Consider the following 24,718-nt stretch of genomic DNA (forward strand, 5'->3'; position numbering starts at 1 on the left):
TAGTATGTGAATTTTTTGGAAATGCTGTAAACTACAAAGTAGACAATAAAAACTTCCCATCATTCCTCTACTCAGTGAAAAATACTATTAACATTTTACCATTTCTGCCTAAAACTGGTGTTCACAAGAGCCAGTCTTCTCTTTGTTTGCTGCCATCCTTCACCATTTGCCATTTCCTCTCTCAGAGAATGTAAATCGTTTAATTGTTAGGCCAAAATAAACAACCTGTAGGGTACAGATGTTGTCAGAAAAGGTAAAGCAATGCGTGCCAGACTAAACTAAAATGACTTGGATTATGTCGTTCGGGTAATCCGGTACACAAAAGGTTGGCACAGGAAGCCGCAGTCTGTTGTGTTCATTTCCGGTCCTGCTACCGCCTCCGCGGAACTTTGTCTAGACTCTCCTCTCACCTTTGTGTTTTGACTGTGGTTTTTGATGGCAAGATGCTTTGTTTGGTAAAACATAATATAGCACAGAGGGTCCACTGAAGTGAAAAAACATTTTACCATTTTCTCTCTTTTCATTCTTTTTTTTATCATGTTAGATCAAAATACAATATCTTTCTTACTTTCCTCGTTTAATATGATATCATAAAATTTCCCCTTAATATGATGTCATTAAGAACTCTTGGTAAATATATTTTAATAGTTTTGTAGAATTTTCTTATTTCTGAACGTACTGTATTTTATTTAACTGTTCCCCCAAAGTTGGGTTTTATTTCTAGTTTTTGTCAATTAAAATAATGATCTAACATTTTTCTGCATTATTCTTGTGTCTTTATTTTCATTCATTTCCCCAGGATTAATCAAATCTTAGAAGTAGAATTACATTTTTGGCCAGTTGATAAAGGCTTGATAAATTATGCTTTCCTGAAAGATTGTGCAGTTCATAATCTCATCAGTGGACTTTCCAGCTAATTGTTTTATTTCAACATTATTATGATTTTTTTTACTCTTTCAGTTGGAGAGGGAAAAAAAGTATCTCACTTTTTGTACTCAAATGTTTTTGATTCTTACTGAAGGTTTTGACTTTTTTTTTTCCTTTAGTTGTTATCAAATAACTTTGAAATGACCACTTTTATTTGTTGTTCAATTATCTATTAGGATATTAATGTTTTGTTTTATTTGAATTTCTGTGAGCTTTTAATTATATTTTTGTCATATTTGTGTTTTTTGAGGATCGTAATATTTTTATATTTAAATCGATTGATGTTTTCCTTTGTAATTTTCCTCACTGCTTTGTTTAAGAAGAGCCTTTTAATCCAAAGACTAGAGAGATAGTCACCAAGGTTTTTTTTTTTTCTCTTTTTCTTTATGTGTTGCTTTCTCTTCTTTTATTAGTTTTGATCTATATAGACTGTGGAGTTTAATTCACAGTATGATATTAGGTTTTGGTAGATTCCCCCTCCCCCCCATACCTAATGAATCATCTTATTCTTTTTGTTTTGTTTTGTGATGCCACATTTATCATACATTACCTTTTTATAGGCCATCAGGGTAAGATAGTATTTTGAAACTGACTTCTCAGTTTTTTTTCTCTCTTTTGATCTAATCTTTTAAGGATTTGTTTATTTGGAACTTTTATGTACTACCCTGCTTCTTTTTTGGCTCTGTTTTTTTTTCCCCTTCTGTTTTCAATTTTTATCTTTGCACTTATCAGAATTTTCAAAAAATTAATCCACATGTGAATGCTTAAAGGCAGCTGCTCCGTTAAATTCATTATATTCCCTATAGCGTTTATTGAACTTTTTAAATTATAAAATTAAAACAAACTTTTATAGAAAACTTGGAAGACAAAGAAAAGTACAAAGAAGAAAATAAATTAGCCTCACCACTCAAAGATATTCTGGTAATGGTACTTGTATTGTTAAACATTATACTATATAGAATTTAATAGAAACTTTTAAGTATATGTACTATTTAATGTATATAAATATACCTATATGTGAAACATTTATGTATGTATTTATACATTTTATTTTTACTGAATGGGAACATCATATATGTACTATTTTGTTGCATGCTTTTTACTTATAATAATTCCATGTCTTTACAATATTCCTCTTTGAATTAAGTAAACATTTTTAACTCCAGTCATTTGACTTACACACTAAATAAATACTCTATGTGAAAGAATATGTTATCCTTTCAAAAGTGATGGAATTTCATACTGATAATAGGGATAGAACACCTTTAACCTCTGTTAAGATGCAAATGTGTGTAGGTGTGTGTGTGTTTAAAGTTGTATTAGCAACTGCATAACCGATTTGTAAAACCTGAATGAGTAAAATCAAAGAAGACAAATTGGTGGTATATCGGATGTTTTCTAGGGAGCTTAAATAGCTTTAGCCACTTGATATAAAGTGGGTAGCATTACAGTCCAGAGATGGATCCTTAGCTACAGATGACTCAGAAGAAAGAAAAAATTTCAGAATTTCAAGGGCAGGAAAAATTAGATGCCAAATCAGATTTGCGAGGCAATGGCTGTAAAGTTGGCGCAGTTAGAAGACAAAGGGGGTGCACCTGAAGCTCATTTGGATATAGCCAAAAGAGTAGTTTAAGCCATGTCAACCTAAGACTAGAGGGTATACATAAGGTGGGAGGAAAAGCTGTAACACACAAGAGTTTAGTTAATCGAGAAGAGTCTCTGGACCTGAGGTGGGGAGGGTGATAACAGTAAATACCTGGAGAGTACAGGTTAGCACTTTAAATTTGCCGCTTCGTGTGGATGCAACCATATAATCCACAGTTTTAACTCACGGCAGACCTGAACAGATCTTTATTTGGGAAGAATCCTCAGATCTGTATGGTTTGCATCCCTAAATTCTTATGCCTGAGTAAAGTTTTAAATATTCAAGATGCCTTTGTTGGACTACAGTGGGGAGGGTAGAAGAAAGGAATATTTACAAGAGAATTTTGAGAAGTGGTGAAACTATCAGGACTTTAGGATGTTGTCTTGGGGAAAGTAATCCCCTCATTCTTGCTCTTTCATGGAGACTCAAAAGAGAGACCAGAGATCATCTAACAAACCATGTGTCAGCCAGCCCCGTGTGACTGGAGCAGAAGTCCCAGTGGGGCAGTAATGAGAGAGGATGTTAGAAAGAGCACTCCAATCCAGGGGAGAAGGCCTTCAGTAAAAGGAGGTTTAGGATTTGGACTTTATCTTGGAAATATAAAGTTTACTTTGAGAAAGAAGGAGGTACCATATAAACACTCACTTGTATCATATTTACAACTTTTTTTTACGTGTGCTATAAAAGTTTTTTTCTTTTTTGAATCACATTTATTCCAATCAAGTAGGTTGAAAAACAGATTACAATGCAAATTTTGATAGGCTTTCATTTATAAAATGTGTTTTTACTAAAATTCTCTGAACAGAGATTTGAAAACTTTCAAAAGAAGACATAAAGGTAATTATGGGATTAATTCTTTGCTTTCCTGCTACCAATGTCACAGTTTATCTCTTTTTCCCTTTGACCTACATACTTATGTCGATTTATGAAACTTGAACTCTAAAATATGCTAATGGGTGGGCCCCCATCGAACACATAGATGTATGTTAGCTTGAAAAATCCTTACATCCAGTGCTTTATCTTCTGTGTAAAAATTAGTGAATGAATTTAAAATGTGAAACATCTCATAAGGAGAATGTTTCATGAGAATAGGGATCTTTTGTTTATCTACCAGTATATTCCATCACCAGGAATAGGGCTTGACTCACCAGACGCACAGAATAGTTGTTGAGTGTGAATAAAAGTGTATGAGTGATGCCTAAGCCTTTTGGAGTTGTGGTGGAGTTGAGAAACAGGTATTCCCCTGTTTTCGTTTCATGGTACTTCCTTAACTCTACTCAAAGTTATCCTGTGTTAAAGTAAGGCAGGTTAATATAGCATGTAGAAATATCTGCTGACGTTTGTTAAGATGATTAGAAATATTCTATTTTGTAATTCACAAATTACTATTGAATATTCCCTTGATATTTGTGATCTTCATGAATTGTCCACTTCGGCTGCACATAGTTTCTTTAATTGCTTATTATACATAAAAAAAAAAAACCCAAATAAAATGTTTATGTCATCATGAGAGTGGTACTGGATGTAAACCATTTGCCAAGAGCAGCACTGAGATTTCCGTGTTGAGCATATGGCGAGGGTTTCTCGCTAGCTAAATGGCTTCCTCCTGCACACTGCAGCTCACACTCTCACTGTTTTCTTAGGAGAATGACCATTCTCTCCTGTGTTCTGGACTTTAGGGGTCTCTTGAAAGAGTTAAATAAATTTCAGATGTCAAATTCCTGAGTATCTAGAGACTATGGTAACACTTAAAATATAGTTTTAAAAAATGAATATAATTTGTACTTTTTTTTTTTTTGATTTTCATTAGGTAAAAAAGCTCCAGTTTTATTTAGTAAAGAAATGATCGAGTCAATGAAGGAAGGCTCAGTTGTTGTGGATTTAGCTGCTGAGGCTGGCGGAAACTTTGAAACCACTAAGCCAGGAGAACTGTATGTTCATAAGGTATATCAAAAAGCTTCTTTCTATGAACCAGTTTTCACATCCTTAGTGATTTGTGTGAGTGTGTTTATTTCTTTAAATATTTAACTGAGGCCTGAATTTTTTTAAAATAAAAAATAGGCACATTTAAAGCTCCTTTTGAAATATATATTTGTTTATGAGTATATGTATGTATTTATAAAGATATAGAATTTCAAAGCTTAGCCTTGACTGTGGCCAAGCATTGTCCTAGAAAGAATGTGAGCATACAGTAATAGATGTTTCTGACCATATTTTTATTCATTTAGGGAATTACTCACATAGGCTATACGGACCTTCCCAGCCGAATGGCTACTCAAGCCAGCACCCTGTATTCCAATAACATCACCAAGCTCCTGAAGGCCATCAGCCCTGACAAAGATAATTTTTATTTTGAAGTGAAAGATGACTTTGACTTTGGTACAATGGGTCATGTCATTAGAGGAACTGTAGTGATGAAGGTAAGTAAAGAGATTTGTTTTTCCTGCGTTTTCATTTTAAATTGATTTTATGATTTCTATTCATGGAAGAATCCTATTTGGAATTGAGACATATTTTAATAAAGCATTGATGTATTGAGTTTATGCCAATAAAAATTGTTTAAAAATGCAGAACGATTTAAATAAAAATATTGCAAAGTCATGTACACACCTAAATATATATATATATTTTTATGTGACTCACCTAAAATATGCATTGTATTTGAAAAACGGAAACAAACAAAACAAAAAATTAAAATTGAATAAAGTAAAAAGTATTTCTCTAACTATTCTGCTTCTAAGGGCTTGATCTGTATTCTTCTGTATATGTTCTATGCACATACAAATTATGTATCTATGCATGTATGCATAATACAAACATGTATTTATATACACATGTATTAATTATGTACAGAAAATACTGTTATAAATTATATGAATTTATATAAAATTATTTTTCAAAGAAGTTTTTTTTTCCCCAACATTATAGCTATTTTCTGTGTTTTTGAAACACTGGATTGACTTTTTAAAAAAGTGCTTTTCTTCTAATTTCTGTTAGGATGGTGAAGTGATTTTCCCTGCTCCCACACCTAAAAATATTCCTCAAGGTGCCCCAGTAAAACAGAAGACAGTGGCTGAGCTGGAAGCTGAAAAAGCGGCTACTATTACACCCTTCAGGAAAACGATGACCACGGCTTCTGCATATACAGCAGGTGAGGATCCCATTTATCAGGATTAGTCCTGATTATCTGAATTTTGAAAGTAGTATATTAATTGTCAAAATTAGTAAATAAAATATCATTGTCCTTCTTTGGATTTCATTAGGAATCGAGCCTGATAGAAGCAATTTTTCTGTGGAATTGGAGATTGTATTGATCGTCTACCCTAAGAGATACAGGCACTATGCTAAATACTAGAATGAATATGTGTGAAATAATATACAGGCTATTGATACTTTTCTTTTTATAAAAAATATTTTAAATATAATATTTTTATCTACATCAAATACATTGAGTCATGACATACCTCAGAGCGTGTTGGCGTGAAGTGCACATAAATGTGATTATTTATTTATTTACTTGTTTATTACTTTATGGTTTATAAAATATCAGTCTTGATTATCCGCACAGCTGGGTAAGACTGAGGAACCAAATGTTTACATTGAAGAATAAGCACTGTAATACAAATATAGTCTTTGATTCTTTGACTAACATTCTAAGTTATTCACCTAGTAAAAAAATTAAATTTTAAATGTTTATCTCTTCTTTACAATTTAACATAAATTCTTTCTTTTCAAATTCATCTTTGTGAAAACACTAAAGAATTATTGTAAAATAAGGGTAAATATTCATTCTGGCTATGAACTGTTAGAGTCTGAAATGTGAATATTTGATTTTAAATTGGTTTCTTTTTCATAGAATGAATTAAAATGTTTATATCTGCTTAGAGCCAAAAACAAAAGCAAACTATAAAGAATTAAGGACCAGCACCAGTCACAGAGAATTCTTGTAGCTTCAGCATTCTCCTAATTCCCAAGTGAGTCCAGATGTTTTAAAGCTAAGTATTAAATCTCCTTCAATAAAGAGCAAGTCTCAGCAGAATAACCAAAAAAACCCTCTAGTTGTGAACGTGGTCAATAGATGGGGCAGCATCCCTATTTGCACTTACTTATTAAAAAAAAGAAACCAGATTATTGTATTGTACATGGAGACATGGAGAGTATTATCAGTAGGATTGGAAATTTCCATTTCTCTTTGAAATTCATGAAGAAATACAGCGAGCATGTATGATGATTTATTTTTCTAGATTTTGCTTACATTAAGTCAAAATTGATTGCATTTTAATAGATATGACAATGGAATATTTCAGTGAATAAAAGGATGGCCTTATATTTGTTTTTCTTTACCTCAAATTTCCTCATTTATAATAAAAACAACTGTTTTTTTTATATATGTGTTAGGAATTTATTTGAATGGCATTCTTCAAAGAATTTGATTTGTTCTCGCCCTTTTTTTCCTCTGCTTCGTCTTTTTCTTGTTATACAGACTATAAAAATAGCACAATTGACATTAAATGTATTATAGAAAAGACATTAGTTTATTAAATAGTTGATAGGAAAACATTCAGAAGTGTGGTTTCTATCTTTTTTCAGTCAAGGACAAAAAGGGTAAATAATTTTACAGATAAGGATACTGTAGCACAAAGAGGTTAAGTAACTTGCCTGAGATCACAAAGCTAGCAAGCAATAGAATCAGGATTTGAACCAGGCAGCCTGGCTTAGAAAAGATATTCTTAACCACAGCCTTATACAGCTTCTCTAATGTTTTAACTGAGAACACAAAACAGTATTCTCTCTAACTCTCTCCACAGATGGTTAACAGGCCATGCATTAGAACTTTGGAAATCTTATTTGTGGATAGGAAAATTTAAGTTAAAACTACAGTTTTATCGAATGATTTAAGGTAAATTAATGTCAGTTCCTAGATATTCCAGCCGTGCCACTTATAAAGAAATAGTTCATACCAAGGAAGAAAAGTATCTTATTCAGGAAAGTTAATTCTCACTCCCTGGTCACCCATTATTCTGTTTTTACTGACCATTAGGTAACCCTTTCTTCTATTGCAAAAAAGCTGTCCACATGTTTGGTATCAGGAAAGGTGATAATTAAAGATGTATGTTCCTAACTGACTGTATTCTGCACATTCTTAATTTAATTTATTATTTTTTTTCTTTTCTTTGTAAAATCCTGTTTGCTGACCTGGTGTTGAGGCTGGAGCTGACTGCCCTGGCCAGCAGTCCAGTCCAGATTCAGGAGCAATTGCAAAACTTCTGTCCCTGGTGGGTGGAAGCCATATGTTTTGGGGAGGTGCTGGAGTGAATGAAATCCTTCCTACTCTTTTCAAATCCTTCTTATTCAGCCAAATCTGGGAGTGACATAAAATTGGCCTCACGAAAGTCCTGAATTATGAAGGTGTGTCTTGCCCAAGTAGAAAATGCTTTGGTAGACCCTCTATAGGCCTGTGATTCTGGAATAAAAACACTTGTATAAACACGTGGCATTGTCAATGAAACTTAAAACAGAAGAAAACAAACCATTCAAGGGAAAATGTACATATTGTTATTAAGGTGACTCATAAATTTTACTAGATCTTTACGATTTATTTTGTGTTGGAGGTTGGTGGTCAAGAAGTTGAGATTTGTCCATAGTACCTTTAACTCCTTTTCCCCTCTTCTCCATTATGAAATGTCTAAGAAACTTGCTCGTTATTAGCAAAGGTGTAGAATTTAAAAGCATTCATTATTCCACATGTTTGTTTATATGTGGGTATGTGTGTGCTTTAAATCTTCCTGAGATAATTGGATGTCAGCTCACACTCTTTCCTCTCTTTCTTTAGGTCTCACTGGGATATTGGGTTTGGGCATTGCAGCTCCCAATTTAGCATTTTCCCAGATGGTAACCACCTTTGGCTTGGCCGGCATTGTGGGCTACCACACAGTCTGGGGAGTGACTCCTGCCCTCCACTCACCACTGATGTCTGTGACTAATGCAATCTCAGGTTTGCTCCTCTCTTGTTTTCTCTGATCTTAGGTTTTCGTGGGCTTATAGTAGTGCTTTCAAGGAGGTCTATAAAGTCTGTTTTCAAATTGTGTGGCTTGGCATCTGAAGTAGTGGTTGTGGTGACTTGGGCTCTCAGAGGGTAAAGGGGTGGGGTTGGAAGTTAGAGGCTAAGGGAGTGTATCAGGGTGTAGGCTACTTCCATTTCAAGCAGTACAGAGCCATTGTTATTTCTTTTAGTTATGATTTCCTTTAAAGAAAGGACTCCTATGACAAAATTTGGAAACCAGTGCAGAATCACAGCTGCAGCATCCTTTTGGGGTTCTTAGCAAAACATTCAGCCTAACAAGTCTACAGTAGGCCACACCTGACATCAAGTTTACCCGGAAGCTTATGGGACAGGAAACACAGCTGGCTACTAGGCTACCATCAGGCATTTTTCTCTGTGTGAGTCTTCATAGTGATCCATGCAGCAGTCCACACCACTGCCCAGGAGCTGTTCTCTCTGGCACCCAACGAGGGCTCAGAGCTGAGGATTGAGACCCATACTGGACAGATGTGGGAGTTGTCCTGCTTGGAAGCCTCATGGCCTCGGTCAATGTTTCTTAGAACATTGCCATAGACATGATTTTCAGGACCTCCACAGGGAACATGTCCAATTCTAAGAAGGAAAGCCCAAATCTATGGCTTCGCCATCATGGATTATAATTCATGAATAGTTCCTTCCAGTTCAGATGCAATTTATTCACCAGCGGTCCCTTTTTACCATACAGGGTGTTGTCTCATAACCTTATTGATTTATGCTTTTAGCAGGGGAACAGAGATAGAAAGTTAAAGGAAAGTCAAATTCTTATGCAAAAGGAGAAAAAGTTTTCTTAACTCTTTGCCCATGATAGTACTTCAGTGAGACTGGTGTATGAGAACTTTGTCCTTTACGAATCTGTGCCTGTGAGATCCTTCAGCTATGACATTTGATTTGGCGGTGTCACTATAACTGTTTACCACATCGATGCTTCCTTCCTAGGGTTGACTGCAGTTGGTGGGTTGGCACTGATGGGAGGACATTTGTATCCTTCCACAACTTCTGAGGGCCTTGCTGCTCTTGCTACATTCATATCCTCAGTCAACATTGCAGGTACGATGATGGTAAAAGAAGCCAGAGTGCGATAATTAATGGAGACACAAGAAGCAAATATAAACCAGTATAACATGAACATTGTGATTTTAAGAATTTGTGCTTTAGAAAATGTTTTGCTCAGATTGTAAATGCTCTCTGTGAAGGAAAATTAGTTATTTTGCCCATCTGTAATTTTTAGAAACTTTTGATAAAAACCACCCTCTAGTATTCCCAAACAAACAAACAAACAATGTCTTGCTACAAGTAACTGGAAAGTTATTGAATGCATAGTTTGAAATTAAGTTGACTTAGAGCTCTATCACCATAACATCTGTAAATTAGTACAATTTTAGATAAAATTTTAGCCTGTTGCCTTGCCCTGGCCTCTGTTTGTTTCTGAACATTGGAAGCTTAGCACATCCCTTGTGCACAAAACCCATTTGATGCTATTTTGTAGTTAAAAATTCTTTAATGGGTCTAAGAAACCCAGTGCCTGTTGATATGGAAATTTTTTCCTTTGTCATTTATTATAGAGTTTAACAAACAGAATAACCTATTAGAAAATAAATACTGGCCTTTGATAGTTTGCATTCCCAAGCTGTTTACACGGCTGTTTACTTTTAGTCATGCAGGAATAGCTGGTTCTGCACTGATAACAAGTTTAGGTACTTTTTTCCCCCCTCAATGGAACTGGCTTGAGTAATAAAATAATTTTGAGGTTCTAAAATGTTGCTTAAAATGATATTTATCCATAGATGATAAAAGTGTGCTTAAATAGAAAAGTTGTAGCACTTTAAAAAATCATGTTGCTCAATGAGATAATCTGTTCGTTTATATTTACTTTAATAAGGTGGCTTCCTGGTGACTCAGAGAATGCTGGACATGTTTAAGCGTCCCACCGATCCCCCAGAGTACAATTATCTGTATCTGCTCCCTGCTGGTACCTTTGTTGGAGGATATTTATCTGCCCTCTACAGTGGTTATAACATTGAGCAAGTAAGAGGCTCTTTCGAAAGTGTCTATTTTCGCTACTGAGTTTTTTCCCAATTGTATTTAACATTATCATTACCAATATTCAAGCTCTATCAAGCAAATACAACAGTAACTCTAGAAACATCTTGGTTAAATAAAAGCCTTCCTATACCCTAAGAATTAGGATGTTGTATTCTAGATTTACCTGCTAACTGAATGTGCAAATGTGGGTTTACTTGTTTTTCCCCAAGTTTTTCCATGTGTAAAGAGTCGAGAAGTTTATTAGTATCCCCTTTATGTACTTGGCTGGATTGTTGTAGGAATCTAATGAAATGATCAGTAAAAAATTCAAAAAAATGTCTGTTATTAAATACTATTTGTCCTTTTTCTTACTTTTCCCCTACAAATCTTGCCAGATGTTATGCCAATTCATTCAAAAAAGATAATTTGGAAATGAATACTGTATAGAAAAACAAGCAATCAAGTTGAACTTCGAAATTTCCATGTCTAAATATAATTATAATAGAGACTAAACTTTGAACTCAGTATTTTCCATTTCTTTTCAATAGCTGTCACTAGATTGCACCCTCTCTGACAGCAGAAAAATCATGTCTCTCTGGATTCCTCCAGTTTCCAACATGTAGCATTTGTTGAGTGAACAAAACCTTTTTTGAGAAAAGTTGGAGCAGTGAGTCAGAGAGACCCATGTCTGGCCCAGATTTTGCTATTTACTAACCATTTGACTTTGGAAAAACGATGTAACCTCTTTAGGCTTCGGTTTTCTCTTTTGCAAAATGAGATTGATGATTCTTCCCTCTTGTGAATCCCGTGGGACTGAGTACAACATAAGCAAAGCTTGTGGCACAGTCCCTGGCACTGACAACATCAGCAGTTGGCACCTTTATAGCACTTGGTCAGGTCTGAATCCCACAATGAATTTATGCATTTGGTGTGCTCTCAAATCCATAAGAACTTACTTTACATAAATGGTATAATTGCAAGTACAATTGAAAGTATTTAATTTCCCTAATGGATAGGAACGTATGTATGTTGAAATATTTAAAGAGCACATGCTGATCCCTCTATATTCCGAATTTAAAATTGTCCTCAGAGAATCATCTCAAGAGAGGGCCTCTCTATGATAACACTGAAAGTTTTGATAGCCTCTCTCTTTCTCTCTTCCCTTTTCTTTGAAAAGATCATGTACCTGGGCTCAGGACTGTGCTGTGTTGGTGCCCTGGCTGGCCTTTCCACCCAGGGAACAGCTCGTCTTGGCAATGCACTGGGAATGATTGGGGTGTCTGGAGGCCTGGCAGCCACCCTTGGAGGCCTAAACCCGAGCCCAGAATTGTTAGCTCAGATGTCTGGAGCCATGGCTTTGGGCGGTACCATTGGTAAGCACTTGTGGGTTTCTGCCTTTATGTGAACCCATGCCCGTTTTTTAGCCCATTCTTTTGATTCGGTTGATGTACATACTCAATTCAATGTTTTAAAATGTTTGTGTCTGAATGAGAATTATACCGATTAGGATTACTTTTCACCAAAATAAAATAAATAAATTATATTAGAAATAAAAGTAATAATACTATCCATAACTTTCTAATTAATTTATTAGCTTTTATTATCTCTGCTCTTGAGGTTATCCATGTTTATTGTATCCGTATGGTAGAAATACTATGTAATGGTGAGCTACTGTACATCTCTCCCCAGCTCAATATTTAATGACATCACATTGGTAGCTTGAAGGTGGCCATGGTAGTTGTATTTGTGCCATGGAAATCAACAAATTCTACAAATCTGGGTTTCATTTATTGTTTTGTCGATTGCCCAGACTTAAGAAAGTGATGGAGAAATTGTTAATAATGCAGCTTAAAGTTAAAAATATGTTGTGTCTGTAGCCGTTACATTGTGACTAGCTCCCAAAATTGAGCAAATATTCTTCTCGTATTTGAAAACTATAGCAGGTTCAATGAAGTTGTCACTCACATGGTTGACAATGAGCGACATTCTCTTATATATCTCGTTGTTTCACTTTCGTCTTACTCGTTAATGTAAACAAAAATATTAACCAGCATTCATGTGGGAATGTCGCTCATTCATCGGTTGCAAACACTAGGTTGGGTACAGATACAAGAGACTGGCAAAAATTAACAAAAGCCTTCTGTGAAAATCAATTGGCTATGTAGAGTTTACAATAAAGAGTAATGTATATTTTATTATTATTTGAAAATTGTGTGCTGCATATCTGTATATCAGTAAAAACTCACGTATCTATTATCCTGAGGAGCTGGTGGTTAAACATTTACCAGCACAACATTAGCTTCAGCCCCCTTCCATGCTTCCCCAGGGAAGCTTTGAGTCCTTTTTTGGCAGTGCCTAGAAAGCACATGAAGGAGAATGCCTGTGCTGTAGGTTCATGGCGGGAAAACCTTTAGATATGATCTTAGCAAATATCCTGAGCCCCACCCCTTCTATATCACCCACCTGGAGCCATGCAACTCCTTTAGAGTCTCCTAATTTGGATATTTACTGCACAAATATTTGCATTTTTTTTTACTTTTGGGATTGGCTCACGCCCACCTACCTAAAAACCTAGGCCTTCTTTATATTCCAGCTATTTCTGGGTGTTCAGGAACAAGTGTTGGCTTATGGGGAAGAGGGCCTGGATTATTCATTCCACGCGGAGAATTTAAAGAGGTTTAATTGGAGGTTTAAGTAATTTGAAGATGCGGTTGGCTGGGGGTGTTTGAAGGTTGGAGGGGAAGAGGCATGCGATGGTGCTGTGTGTTTGGGTTCTTCGGAGTTGGGCCTTAGTTAGATGTGTTGAGAAAACCTACTCTTCTGCAAAGGTATATATGTCCAGTGACCTTGCCTCTTGTATAGTCCCTATAGAATATATTTTGCCCATACTAGGAAGCAGGTATTTATTGATGACAAGGATGGAACTCTTAGGTGTAGTCTTCATTGTGTTTACTTCCCAAGGGTCTGTCAAGTTTTAATTTCTCTTTGACCTTCATTTCCCAACAGGATTGACAATTGCCAAGCGCATCCAGATTTCTGATTTACCTCAGTTAGTTGCTGCTTTCCACAGTTTAGTAGGCTTGGCAGCTGTGCTTACTTGCATAGCTGAGTATATTATAGAATATCCACATTTTGCTATGGATCCAGCAGCAAATCTCACCAAGATCGTGGCCTACCTCGGTACTTACATTGGTGGTGTCACATTTAGTGGGTCTCTTATTGCCTATGGAAAATTGCAGGGTAAGTGATTCAATATAACGTAGAGGTAAATATCTATTGTTTAGGGGGTTTAGGTGTCCATTTGAATATCAGAAAATAGCTTAACAGTAGAATCTGTTAGGTGAAGAGTTTGTATATCACTCAGAAATATATAAATTTCTTCTCTCCATAAAGATGGCTTCCTTTTATTGATCCTTGTTAATCTCATACTCATAAAGCTTTGAAGCTATTTCTTCTAGGGACAGAACTAGTACACAGAAATTTTAGAGAGGGACTAGTTGACGTTTGGTAATGCAAATGAACAAAGTAATATCATTATCCTTGGTTAGAGATGCCTGTGTGGAGTTCACAGAAATGAACTTTATACATTTTCCAAACTAGAGAGAAGCTTATTCAATAAGTTTGTGTGATTAGTATACAGTACTTATCTTGAAAACAAATACAGATTTTAGGGCTCCAGTTTGGCAACTTTGCTATTGCTGAAGCCAATCATGAAAATAGGAGTGGAGGGAAAAAATACCCACGTAGGCTGCTTTCAGTGTTCTCCTGAAAAGGGAGTCTCCAGATGAACTAGTTGTGATTTAAAAATGTGATCTTATCTCTCAGTAATCAAGTCATTAAAATTAAGTGGGGAACTTCCATGAAACTTAAAAACCACAAAAAGATCTTCAAGCCTATGACATTTTTGTCTCATGCTTTAGAGACAACTGGCTAATCAGATGCTACTCACTTGGGATCAGTTAATAGAATCAAAAATGCTAGGACTTTGTTTTGAAGTTTTAAATAAATAAAACCACACTGAATAACTCCTCTGTTGGTCCTATGGGAAAAAAGTGACTTTTCAAGGTTTCATGACAAAGAGTAAAGAAATAGTATGATCAGAGTAAAGAACAGTTAAGTCGAGCCATACTTTTCTTATTTCTGTTAATATTTGCTATGTGTAAGAACTCTGATTTGCTTTTATGTTTCAGTATCTGGTGATAGAAAGGGATATTTTAAATACCAGTTTTAATTCTAATGTTATATTTTGGTAGTGTAGGATTAAATGACATACGTAAGAGTATGTGTGGGGATTTCTTATTACACATCCTAGTAGATTCTGACTGCCATGTGCTTGGTTCTAGGTATTCTGAAATCTGCCCCTCTCCTGCTCCCCGGAAGGCATGCACTCAATGCAGGCCTGCTGGCTGCTAGTGTGGGTGGAATGATCCCATTCATGATGGACCCCAGCTTTACCACGGGCATTGTCTGTCTAGGCTCTGTGTCGGCTCTCTCTGCTATCATGGTAAGAAGCCAGAGATGGAAAGCACATACCAAGCAAGGAACTGGGAGTATTTTGTTAGACTACTGTCTAATCATATTTCTATTTCTTAAAGACCACTGAGGAAATAAATATGCTTTAAAATGATGTTACTTGTTTATCTTTTTAGAATCTGGAAAATGTAGAAAAGTGTAAGAAAAAATCACTTTTTCACCACTTAATATTTCCTTTCAAGTTGTCACATGTAACATCTTTATTGCTGTGGAATCTTTTCACTGGATGAATGTGTTGGTGAATAGGAATTTTAAAAAGGCAAAGCATTTAAATTCCATTCATTTCGTGCCTGCTGTGTGACAAGACCTACAGAATAGCACTTTGGGGTTTATGTAATAAGCGTAAGATAGTCCCTGCCCATTAGTTGCTCTCACCATTAGAAACTGTGCTACCAAGTCAAATAATTAAATGAAATGCAGTGAATAAACTCTGTGTGTTCAGTAAGGGAGTTAGTTCAGTGAAGCCTTTCGTGATAGGTTAATCCTCCTCTTCCTCTCTACTTTCTGCATTTAATATATTGATACATACAGTATTTTTTATATATATTACACAGTTGTGTATATATTACAATTTAACATTTTATTTTATCAGTACATAATGCTGTTGCATACAGCTTTGTGTTGTTAACAAATTGCTTCTTGTTCAACTTGTCTATTATATACTTTATATACAAGGTTTATGTTTTAAGTTTTTAAAATAATTTACAGTGCTTAGCACAAAGTTAGACGTACAGTGATTGCTTATCAAACACTTACTGGCTGCTTGGTTTAGAAACACAAGATTAACAGTGTTACAATGATACTGATTTTTATGTAATCCTGAGTCAGGCCGTGATTTCAATGTAGAACGTTTGGAACACTGAAAAATAACTTAAAATTCTATATTTATATGACTACTGATGATCTAATTTTATTCTGACTTATATAGCACTGATTTTTGTTTTATTTTAAACAAAAGAAAAACAGTTTTGATTTTTAAAAAATCTAATAGGGCAGTAGAGGTAAAAAAAAGACAATCTCAAACCTGAACCATTGAAATATAAAACTTCAAGAATTATTATTTTTGATTGCTGTGGTTGCCACAGAGTGCCTCTTTTATCTTTAAATATTGTTCCTGTGTCATGCATGCAGATAGCAGGGGTGAAACTACACTAAAGTGGGGGCTTTAACTGCAGTGTTTAGTGGAGTTGCCTTCTACCCTGCCAGTTCAGCAGTTCAACTGTTTTCCTATGGAACATATTTACTAAAAAGGTTCAGTCTGTTAAACAGCTTCACTCTGATACAGCCTCTTCAGATGTTCTTACACTGCGCAGCAGGGGCTCTGTGTCTGAATGCTAGGAACGGAGGATACACAAAAAAAGTGTGTCCAGGATAATGCCTCAGCCAGTCAGATGTCCATCTGTTACTGTGCTTGTCAGCAACCCTTTATCTTTTAGTGTTGTAAACTCCATTTAAAACTGAAAAAAGAAAAATAATTGTTATTTTTGAGAAGAGGTGAATTTGATGTTTAAAAGATACTTAATATCTCTATGAGAATGTCTGAGTAAGATAAAATATTTTGTGGACTAATTTAATTGCTTTTGACTACAGTAATACATGAATACGTTCCCATCGTCACAAACTCAAAATATGTAAGAGTGTGTGAATTAAAAAGCAAAAATATTTCTCGACACCACACCTTTTCCTTTCCTGTGTTTAGTGATTTTGGGTTGCATCGTGGACATTTTGAATGATATATTATAGAGACCTTGGATTCTGTTATATTCCTCCAAAGTGTATTGATTATTATTTTTTATTTATTTGTTTTTGTAGGCAGCTTGTTTGACTGGATCTAAATTTCAAACTCTGGTTTGAAATTTATGGTAGGGGGCAGATTCAATCTTCTTCTTCTTTTTTTTTTTAATCCTTAACAGAATTGTTTGGAATCAGCCCACATATACCTAGTTCAGGTGTCAGCCAGAGATTTGGGCAGAGTTTATACACAGAGTTTGGGGCTTTCTTTCTCTAGCTTACTTCTTTGCAGAATTTCCCTTCTTACTTTCTAACTACTTAAGTCACCCTAAATCTTATCCTTGGATCTTCAAACTAGTAAAACTGTGGGCTTATATTTTAGTTTTAGCCGTTTCACTTGGCACCGACAGGAGTCTGCCCGAGGCTTACGCCCCTTGGAAATTCCTTCAGTGCTGTTACTTTTTTCCAAGTGTAGACCTCTCTCCAGTTTTTGCCTGCTTTTCATCACTGTCTTTTAGAGAGTTAGGGATTGTTTTTGGTGGGGGGTGGGGGAGGTAATTCAGTATTAATATTTGTTATATCTGCAGGAGAGTTGGTCAGATAGGTGCTTGGTGGACTTCATATATAAATATATTAATTGGAAAAACGAATGATTAAGAACCAAGGTGTTCAGTGTTAGAGGTTTTATTTTCATTTTATTAATTCTGAGTTATGCTTTGCTTTTCATCCTAGGGCGTGACTTTGACGGCTGCTATCGGCGGTGCTGACATGCCCGTCGTCATCACTGTGCTGAATAGCTACTCAGGCTGGGCCCTGTGTGCGGAGGGCTTCCTGCTCAACAATAACCTGCTGACCATCGTGGGCGCACTTATTGGCTCCTCTGGTGCTATCCTGTCCTACATCATGTGTGTGGTAAGAAATATGTGTTTGAAAGAAAAGGAAATGGTGTTCTGCAAATAAGGATGCATCTGTCATTTCTTTAATTTGCAGTAAAAATGACTCAGTTTTTATTCTCTTCATCAGAAATTTAAGAGTGTATAGTTCAAATAAATTTGCAAGACTGCTTTTAAAGTACCCAAGTGTAGATAATTAGGAGAATTAAATAGAAAAACAAAAATCTGACTCCTTCCATCTAGAGATAAATAGTTACGATTTGGGTTTATCTCCTTCTATTCTTTTTCTTTGGGTACTACATATTTGCATATTTCACTTGTCTGATCATGTACACTGTTTTATATTTATTTTTAAAAAATCTTACGAACTATTGCCATTTTTATCATTAAAAATGCTTTTTAAATTTTATTTTAAGGGACCTCATACTAATCCATCATATTGATATACAAAATTTATTTGCTTTTTCTTTAATGCTGTATGTGTTAGGTTGTTTGGTTTTTATTACTCTTTGTACTTAAATACATCTTTGGCACTTCTGATTTTTGTCTTAGGGTCAATTCCTGGAGTGAAAGGGTGTGCTTATTTTCATGGGCTCTTTCTACTTATTGCTGTGTTGTTTCCAGAAAGCTTGCTGCATTTACATTCCTGCTGGTCCTCTGTGAGAGTGCCTGTCTTCAAGTTTCATGGTCAGAATGATTAAAAAAAATGAAAAGAAAAAAAACAACAAGATAAATACTTTTTAGCTTTTTGTTTTCACTTCTTTTCTTGATGGCAGGAAGGTATCCTGCAAATAGTTAAAGATTTGACTACCAACCTTTTCTTAATTATAGATATTATTCTCTAAATAATAGTTTTGGATGACTGTGAAAAGATAAAAAATAAACATGAAACAGTAAAATCAGATTGTGACCTTTATACTGATTAATAATTCAGAAAAAAGATATATACCCCACCTTCATTCTTTTATAAAAAACCCCCCTATTTTACAACTCAGAATTTCTCTTACATTTTAATTGAAAAACTCACAGCAAATTGAATGTTGAAGTTATTTTTTATAATAAAAAATTAGTTTTCTTTGGTCATATTGTAAAACAAAGGATTTGATACCTTGAGCTCAAAACAAGCTAAGAACTTTCAAAATTAAATCCCCCAAGTTGTTCAGGAAATTTGGAAAAGTGGAGGTCTGTGTTTCCTATTTGAAAAATGTCAGGCTTTCGGGTTTTTTAAAACAAATGTTTATGAAGAAGAAGAAAATTATTCAATTGTATTAGAAATAGTTTCCTCTAAAAATGAACTTTAATCCTTAGTTTGACTTTGCATCATTTGGTGAATTTGAATGAACAGCAGGGGGCAGCAGATTTTCATGAATTCTTTTGGTTGGTTAAATACTGATTTTGAAATTAAATGAGAGGATTTGAATTTTAACAAAGCTAGTGGCATCCTGATATGGGGAGAGGAGGGAAGACTTCTATCTAGTTCTTGGAGTGTTGTCATGGATACTTCTGGCCTTTATCTTTTTTTTTTCTTTAATGGTTTTCTTTAGGTTCTTAAATTTATTAATAGTATTTCCCAAATTTCTGCGTGTCTTTGTCTTTTTTATTTCCTCTTCTTTGCCTTCACCATTTAGTTTCTTATATTATTGATGGTTATAGTAACTACAGTAACTTTTACTGAAGCAGTTCTATAAAAGCAACTAGAATAAGGTAGTAAGAGATACTAGTTGAAAGTATTCTTTTCTACGTGTAGTGCTGTAATTATATCATCTTTCTTTTATTTTTTCTATTCTTTTCTATTTCTTGATCTGTTTTCTTTAGTTCTTCCGTTTCTTTTCTTTATATTTCCACTGCCTCAGGAATGCCATTTGCCATCAGCATACCACAGATATTTTTTGTTTCTATACTGTGTATAAGGCTAACAAGGTATTCTTACAGCTGTCTGTGACCATAGGTATACACCAGGTCAGACAGATACTCTGTTTGTAATAGCAAATTGTATTAATTTAGGTTCAAGGACAGTCGAAGCTTTATTTTAAAAATTATTCAATTACAAATGAAAGATGTTTAGTGTGGAAAATTCGGAAGAAAATAGAAAAGGATGAATAAGAAAATAAAATTATTTGTAATTTCATTCCTACTTAAATTGTTAACATTTAATAGTCTAATTCAAGTCTTTTCATTACATTCTGTGTTGTTTAATTTTCTAACAATTTTCTGTTTTCTAATAATTTTTAGATGCCATTATATTAAATTGTAGCTATACCATAGTTTATTTATCCAAGTCTATATTATTAGTTGTTTTAAACTTTCTTTTTTCCTGCAGTACATTCTCCTTGTGCATCTTAGATTATTTCCTTAGATCAGATTTTTATAAGTACAATTAACTTGGTCAAAGGGTATAAGATCTTTCTATTGGCTATTGATATTGATAAACTGATCTCCACGGAGGATTCTCTAGTCAAAGCTCTCAGCAGTGAGTAATATATGTAGTGCTTGTTTTACTGCAAACTCTGTACTCCTATGTCTTATTGCAAAACAAATAAGACAACAAGAAAACAAGCCTGCCATATTTTTCACTTTTGAAGATAGAAATTTTCATTCCTTCTATATTTTCCCGATTTCTGACTTTTCACATTAATCTTCATTGATTCTTAGCCTGTGCTTGTTTATTATAAGAAATTGTTTCTTCATGGCTGGTGCTTAGCAGCTCAGAAAAGTTCATAATACTAATAAAGATGAAATAGCTACTTGTAATTCAGCGTACTACAATACTGCTATCATAAAACTGGATACTTTACAAATATTAGCTCATTTAATCCCCACAATAATTCTGGAGGTGAGTATTATTACTCTCATTTTATAAGGAAGCTATTTTAATATGCCATTCATTATTTGCTTTTGTGTTTATGGAAACTGACTTAGGACCTAACACATTCAAATTAATATAATAATTTTTGAATGAACATTACATGAATATTCTATTTGTTAGCTCACTTCATATTTTGGAATCCTCTGGATGGGTTATAGTAGCAGATATACTACAAATATCAATTTCATTAATATTACTGGTATGTTTACCTTTACTATTTTATTATTTATTAAAGGAAACATGGTAAGTCCCAAAAAGAACAGAGTGGTTTTGTTATGTAGGAGGGAATAGAATGTATCCCAACTGGCTAATTAGAAATCCCTAAAATTAAAATTTTTCCGACAAAAAATACTTTTGGATGTTCTCTGAGCTTAATGTGGTCACACAACACCCGATATTATAAAAACTGAAAAATGTCACCAGTGTCCAAATAACCAGCTCCAATAAATGATTTGCTTTATATCCAGATGTCATTAGACATTAAACTCTTTATAATTTTATAGTCCATTTACTTGAGATAGTGTCCAGATTGCCTGGGAAATAGAGGGTTTACAAAAATGGAACAGCGTTTTCAGACCAAAGTTTTTGATTTTTTGCACTTTGCCACTTGTTTCCAAATGAAAATAGAACAGAACAAAATGGATCAAAGCCAAACCAATTTTTTTTCGTTTGCCACCAATTAATTAGCACCTATAAAGCACTGAAAAAAGACATATATAACATAAATGGTATATATGTTATCGTCACTTTGGTTTTGTCTATTTTATGACCTTTCCTTTGTTTTCAGATTTTTTCTTACATTTTGCTTAGAATTATGTGAATTAAGGATCTCTTTAATGTAGCATACAATTTTCATTATAGTGCTTAATAACTTAAAAGGAACAGGCTTGGACAGTGTTGCAAATACTTTGTCTTGGAAGCTGGGAACTCTTCAATCTGTGGATCATTGGTCACAGGATAGTTCATTAATCACTTAAGCAATCCAGAAAAAAAAAAAAAAACCCAAAAACCAAAAAACAAAACAAGGCCATAACCCCTAAACATTTGTTGAAAATATGATGTTGCAATGGTAAATTCAGAGATGAAAAATAATTTAGTTTTTAAGAAACCACATGGAATTAGTTTAATAGTGATATAATTATGGATATGTGTTTAACAAGTTGACTTTGATTGTTGAACTACTGTGTGGTTCCTTTTTTTTTCTCCCTAAGATGCCATCAAAAGTGGGTAAACATTAGTTGAATGTCCTTAGAAATTCTTTCCTTCTCTTTCATTCAGTTTCATAGGAAAAATAGTTCCTTTTAAGTTGAGTTAGAATAAAGTGGTTGTATCCTCTACATCTGTCTCTACATCATGTCATTGGTCCCTCTGCAGGATTGTGTGATGCAGGCGATGGAACCTGCATGTTCGACTTTTTATGTTTGAACTTTTTTTGAGTTATCTATAACAGAAATATCTTAATGTCTAAAATAGTCCTTTGAATCTATTTTAAAGGGTGAAAATTTTATGAAACATTTTTGGTAATTTAATTTCAGAATTCTGTAATTCAAAACTAGAAAGTATTTATCTAAATAAACGTTGACTGTTTAGGAAGTCTCAGGGTGGCTATTTAGATTTTCGTTAAACCTTGGATTTAAGTAGAGAATGTTGTGTTGAGAATTTAAAACTTCATGTCAGATTTGGACTATGAACTTAATTAGAAGCATTACTTAGTTTTTCTCTGACTGTCTTATCTGTTAATAACATATATAAAGGTATTTTGGGTTTTATTTTATATATAATAATTTTAGACAAGATTGCTAGACTTTGGGCTCTGTAAAATGTGAGTGTTGTACCTGATCAGTGAGCTTAGGTCAAAAGAACAGGTTAAAAAATTCTGACAACATTTTGTCCATCACATTTGAAACTTAGGTTTTTGATATGCTGCCTTTGATCAAGTTTGGCTCTCTGCTCATCTTCTCCATTCCTTCTCCTCCCTGCCTTTACCTCTGTCCCCCGTCAGCAGTATATGCACATGTCTCCCCTAAGGTGGTAGCAGGCTGGGCTGTCTTTGGATGAGTGGTCATGTTTTCTCCTTTACGTGTCACTTAGCATGGAAAATCTCCAGGGGCTTTTTGCTTTTTAATGATAAAGTGTTGTCTTTTTTTAAAAAAGTAATAAATTGACAATTATATAGCTTTTAAATGATATAAACAATGGATCAATAACACATTTATTAAAACCCTTAAAATAAGGTTTAATAATTTTTTTGGAATTTTTTTCTGAAGTGATAAATTCAATTCTGATTATGTAGAATGGCTGCTTCAATCACGTATAGTGATTTGAATTCTTACTGCATTTGATTACTCAAAATGTCTAGCTTTTCTTTTTTCTTTTTTCTTTTTTTTTACCACCTTACCTCCAGAGGTCTACAAATGAATTGTTTTCAAAACCAGATGAGTTATCATCACATTTCAGCAGTAGTGTTTGGATAGTACATCGTTGGGGATTATAAATGAGCTTGTAATGAGAAGTGCTTTCCTATTGTTTTTTTTCCCCCAAGATTATTTTTGTAGTTAAAAGGGTAGGTATAAATTTAGTGACACAATGTATAAACTTACTCATCTGTCTTTTTGGAAGTGAAATATTTAGGAGTGAGTTGAATAATGAATCCAGTCACTTCTATTATAGTTTCTTCATGTTGCTGATTTGGAAAATAGATCTCAATTTCCACATTTCTTTTTTTCTTGACAGCAGAGGGCAGCAGAGTTCTAAATGAAATGAATCCCTACCTGGGCTTTGAATTCCTCCAGGTTGCCTCTTGACAGCTTGCAGCTGGTAGCAGAATCCACCTGAGAGATCTGTAGGGTCACCTTGTAAAATCCCTTATTCCTGTTGTTCCCTTTTACTCTTGTGAAATATACGTGAATGTGGATGTAGAACTTGCTCAGTCAGTATGCAGACAGTAAAGCCAGTAAAGCGAAATTAATTTTTCATTAATTTCGTAATGTTTATTAGCAACTTTCCATTAAATACTTAAAAAAATTACTCTTTTACTGAAAATATATCAGTGTTTAGCTCATTTGGTTTCCCAGATGGGGTTTCCCAGATGTCTTTTCACTGAAACTTTTGAAATAATTTTCAGAAACTAGATCAAATTTATCTGGTTAAAATGTTTTAGATGTTCAAATAAACCTTTAAAAATGATTCTGAATATCATATACACAAGTCATATCATTTTCAAAAGGCGGATTAAACTCTCACAGCTGATAATTTTGCTTTTCAGGCAATGAATCGCTCCCTGGCTAATGTGATTCTTGGAGGCTATGGAACCACTTCAACAGCTGGTGGGAAACCCATGGAAATTTCTGGCACACATACAGAAATTAACCTTGACAATGCAATTGACATGATTCGAGAAGCTAATAGCATTATTATTACTCCAGGTAAACAAAACAAAACAAAACAACAAAATGCAAACCACCTATAATACCTGTTGTGATTAATTACATCAAAACAGTTTTTTATAATAGGAAAAAATCTAATTCGGGCTTTTTCATTTTTGAAAATGTAATGGAAACTTAGAAGCAATCCTATCATTACTAAATGAAAAATGTTGAGAATTTTCAAGTTAGGTTAATATTTTGGGGCTCATGTAGAGATTCTACAAATTGATGTAGTGGTTCTAGCAATGTCATTCTGTGATTCTGTATAAATGTTTAAATCATCTTTAGCCTTGGTCATTTATTTCTCATTGATAATTTTTGGGCCTATTGTCAAGATTAAGTTAAATATAGTAAATGGAAGTGTCTAGCTCACTTCTTAGACTAGCTTAATAAATGTTAGTAAACATTAATCTCTTTTTTTTCAAAAGGAAATATTTAAAAAATCATTGAGAATTTTGTGGTTTCTACCAAGATGAAGTCACATGGCCCAGTAGAACAAGCTCGGTCTGGGAATTATAGCATCTCATCGTGGTTCTTAAGTTTGCTTCTAACAGTCAACACGACATTGATCAAATCATTTAATATCTCCAGGCC

General features: G+C 34.3%; 1 protein-coding gene across 4 annotated transcripts in view; it reads left to right on the top strand.

Moving 5' to 3' along the window:
• The window catches only part of NNT (nicotinamide nucleotide transhydrogenase), an 85,518-nt gene that overhangs the window by 38,722 nt on the left and 22,078 nt on the right, over window positions 1-24,718 (top strand). For all 4 annotated transcript variants that reach the window (XM_039877090.1, XM_039877089.1, XM_039877088.1 and 1 more), the window contains exons 8-18: window positions 4,383-4,516; window positions 4,801-4,992; window positions 5,570-5,723; window positions 8,406-8,567; window positions 9,591-9,701; window positions 10,534-10,679; window positions 11,854-12,049; window positions 13,683-13,916; window positions 15,020-15,180; window positions 17,673-17,852; window positions 23,965-24,124. In XM_039877090.1, coding sequence (XP_039733024.1) covers window positions 4,383-4,516; window positions 4,801-4,992; window positions 5,570-5,723; window positions 8,406-8,567; window positions 9,591-9,701; window positions 10,534-10,679; window positions 11,854-12,049; window positions 13,683-13,916; window positions 15,020-15,180; window positions 17,673-17,852; window positions 23,965-24,124 — 1,830 coding nt within the window. The remainder of the gene's footprint in view (window positions 1-4,382; window positions 4,517-4,800; window positions 4,993-5,569; window positions 5,724-8,405; window positions 8,568-9,590; window positions 9,702-10,533; window positions 10,680-11,853; window positions 12,050-13,682; window positions 13,917-15,019; window positions 15,181-17,672; window positions 17,853-23,964; window positions 24,125-24,718) is intronic.

The sequence above is a fragment of the Pteropus medius genome, unplaced genomic scaffold, assembly GCF_902729225.1.
Source record: "Pteropus medius unplaced genomic scaffold, Ma_sr-lr_union100, whole genome shotgun sequence".
NCBI lineage: Eukaryota > Metazoa > Chordata > Mammalia > Chiroptera > Pteropodidae > Pteropus > Pteropus medius.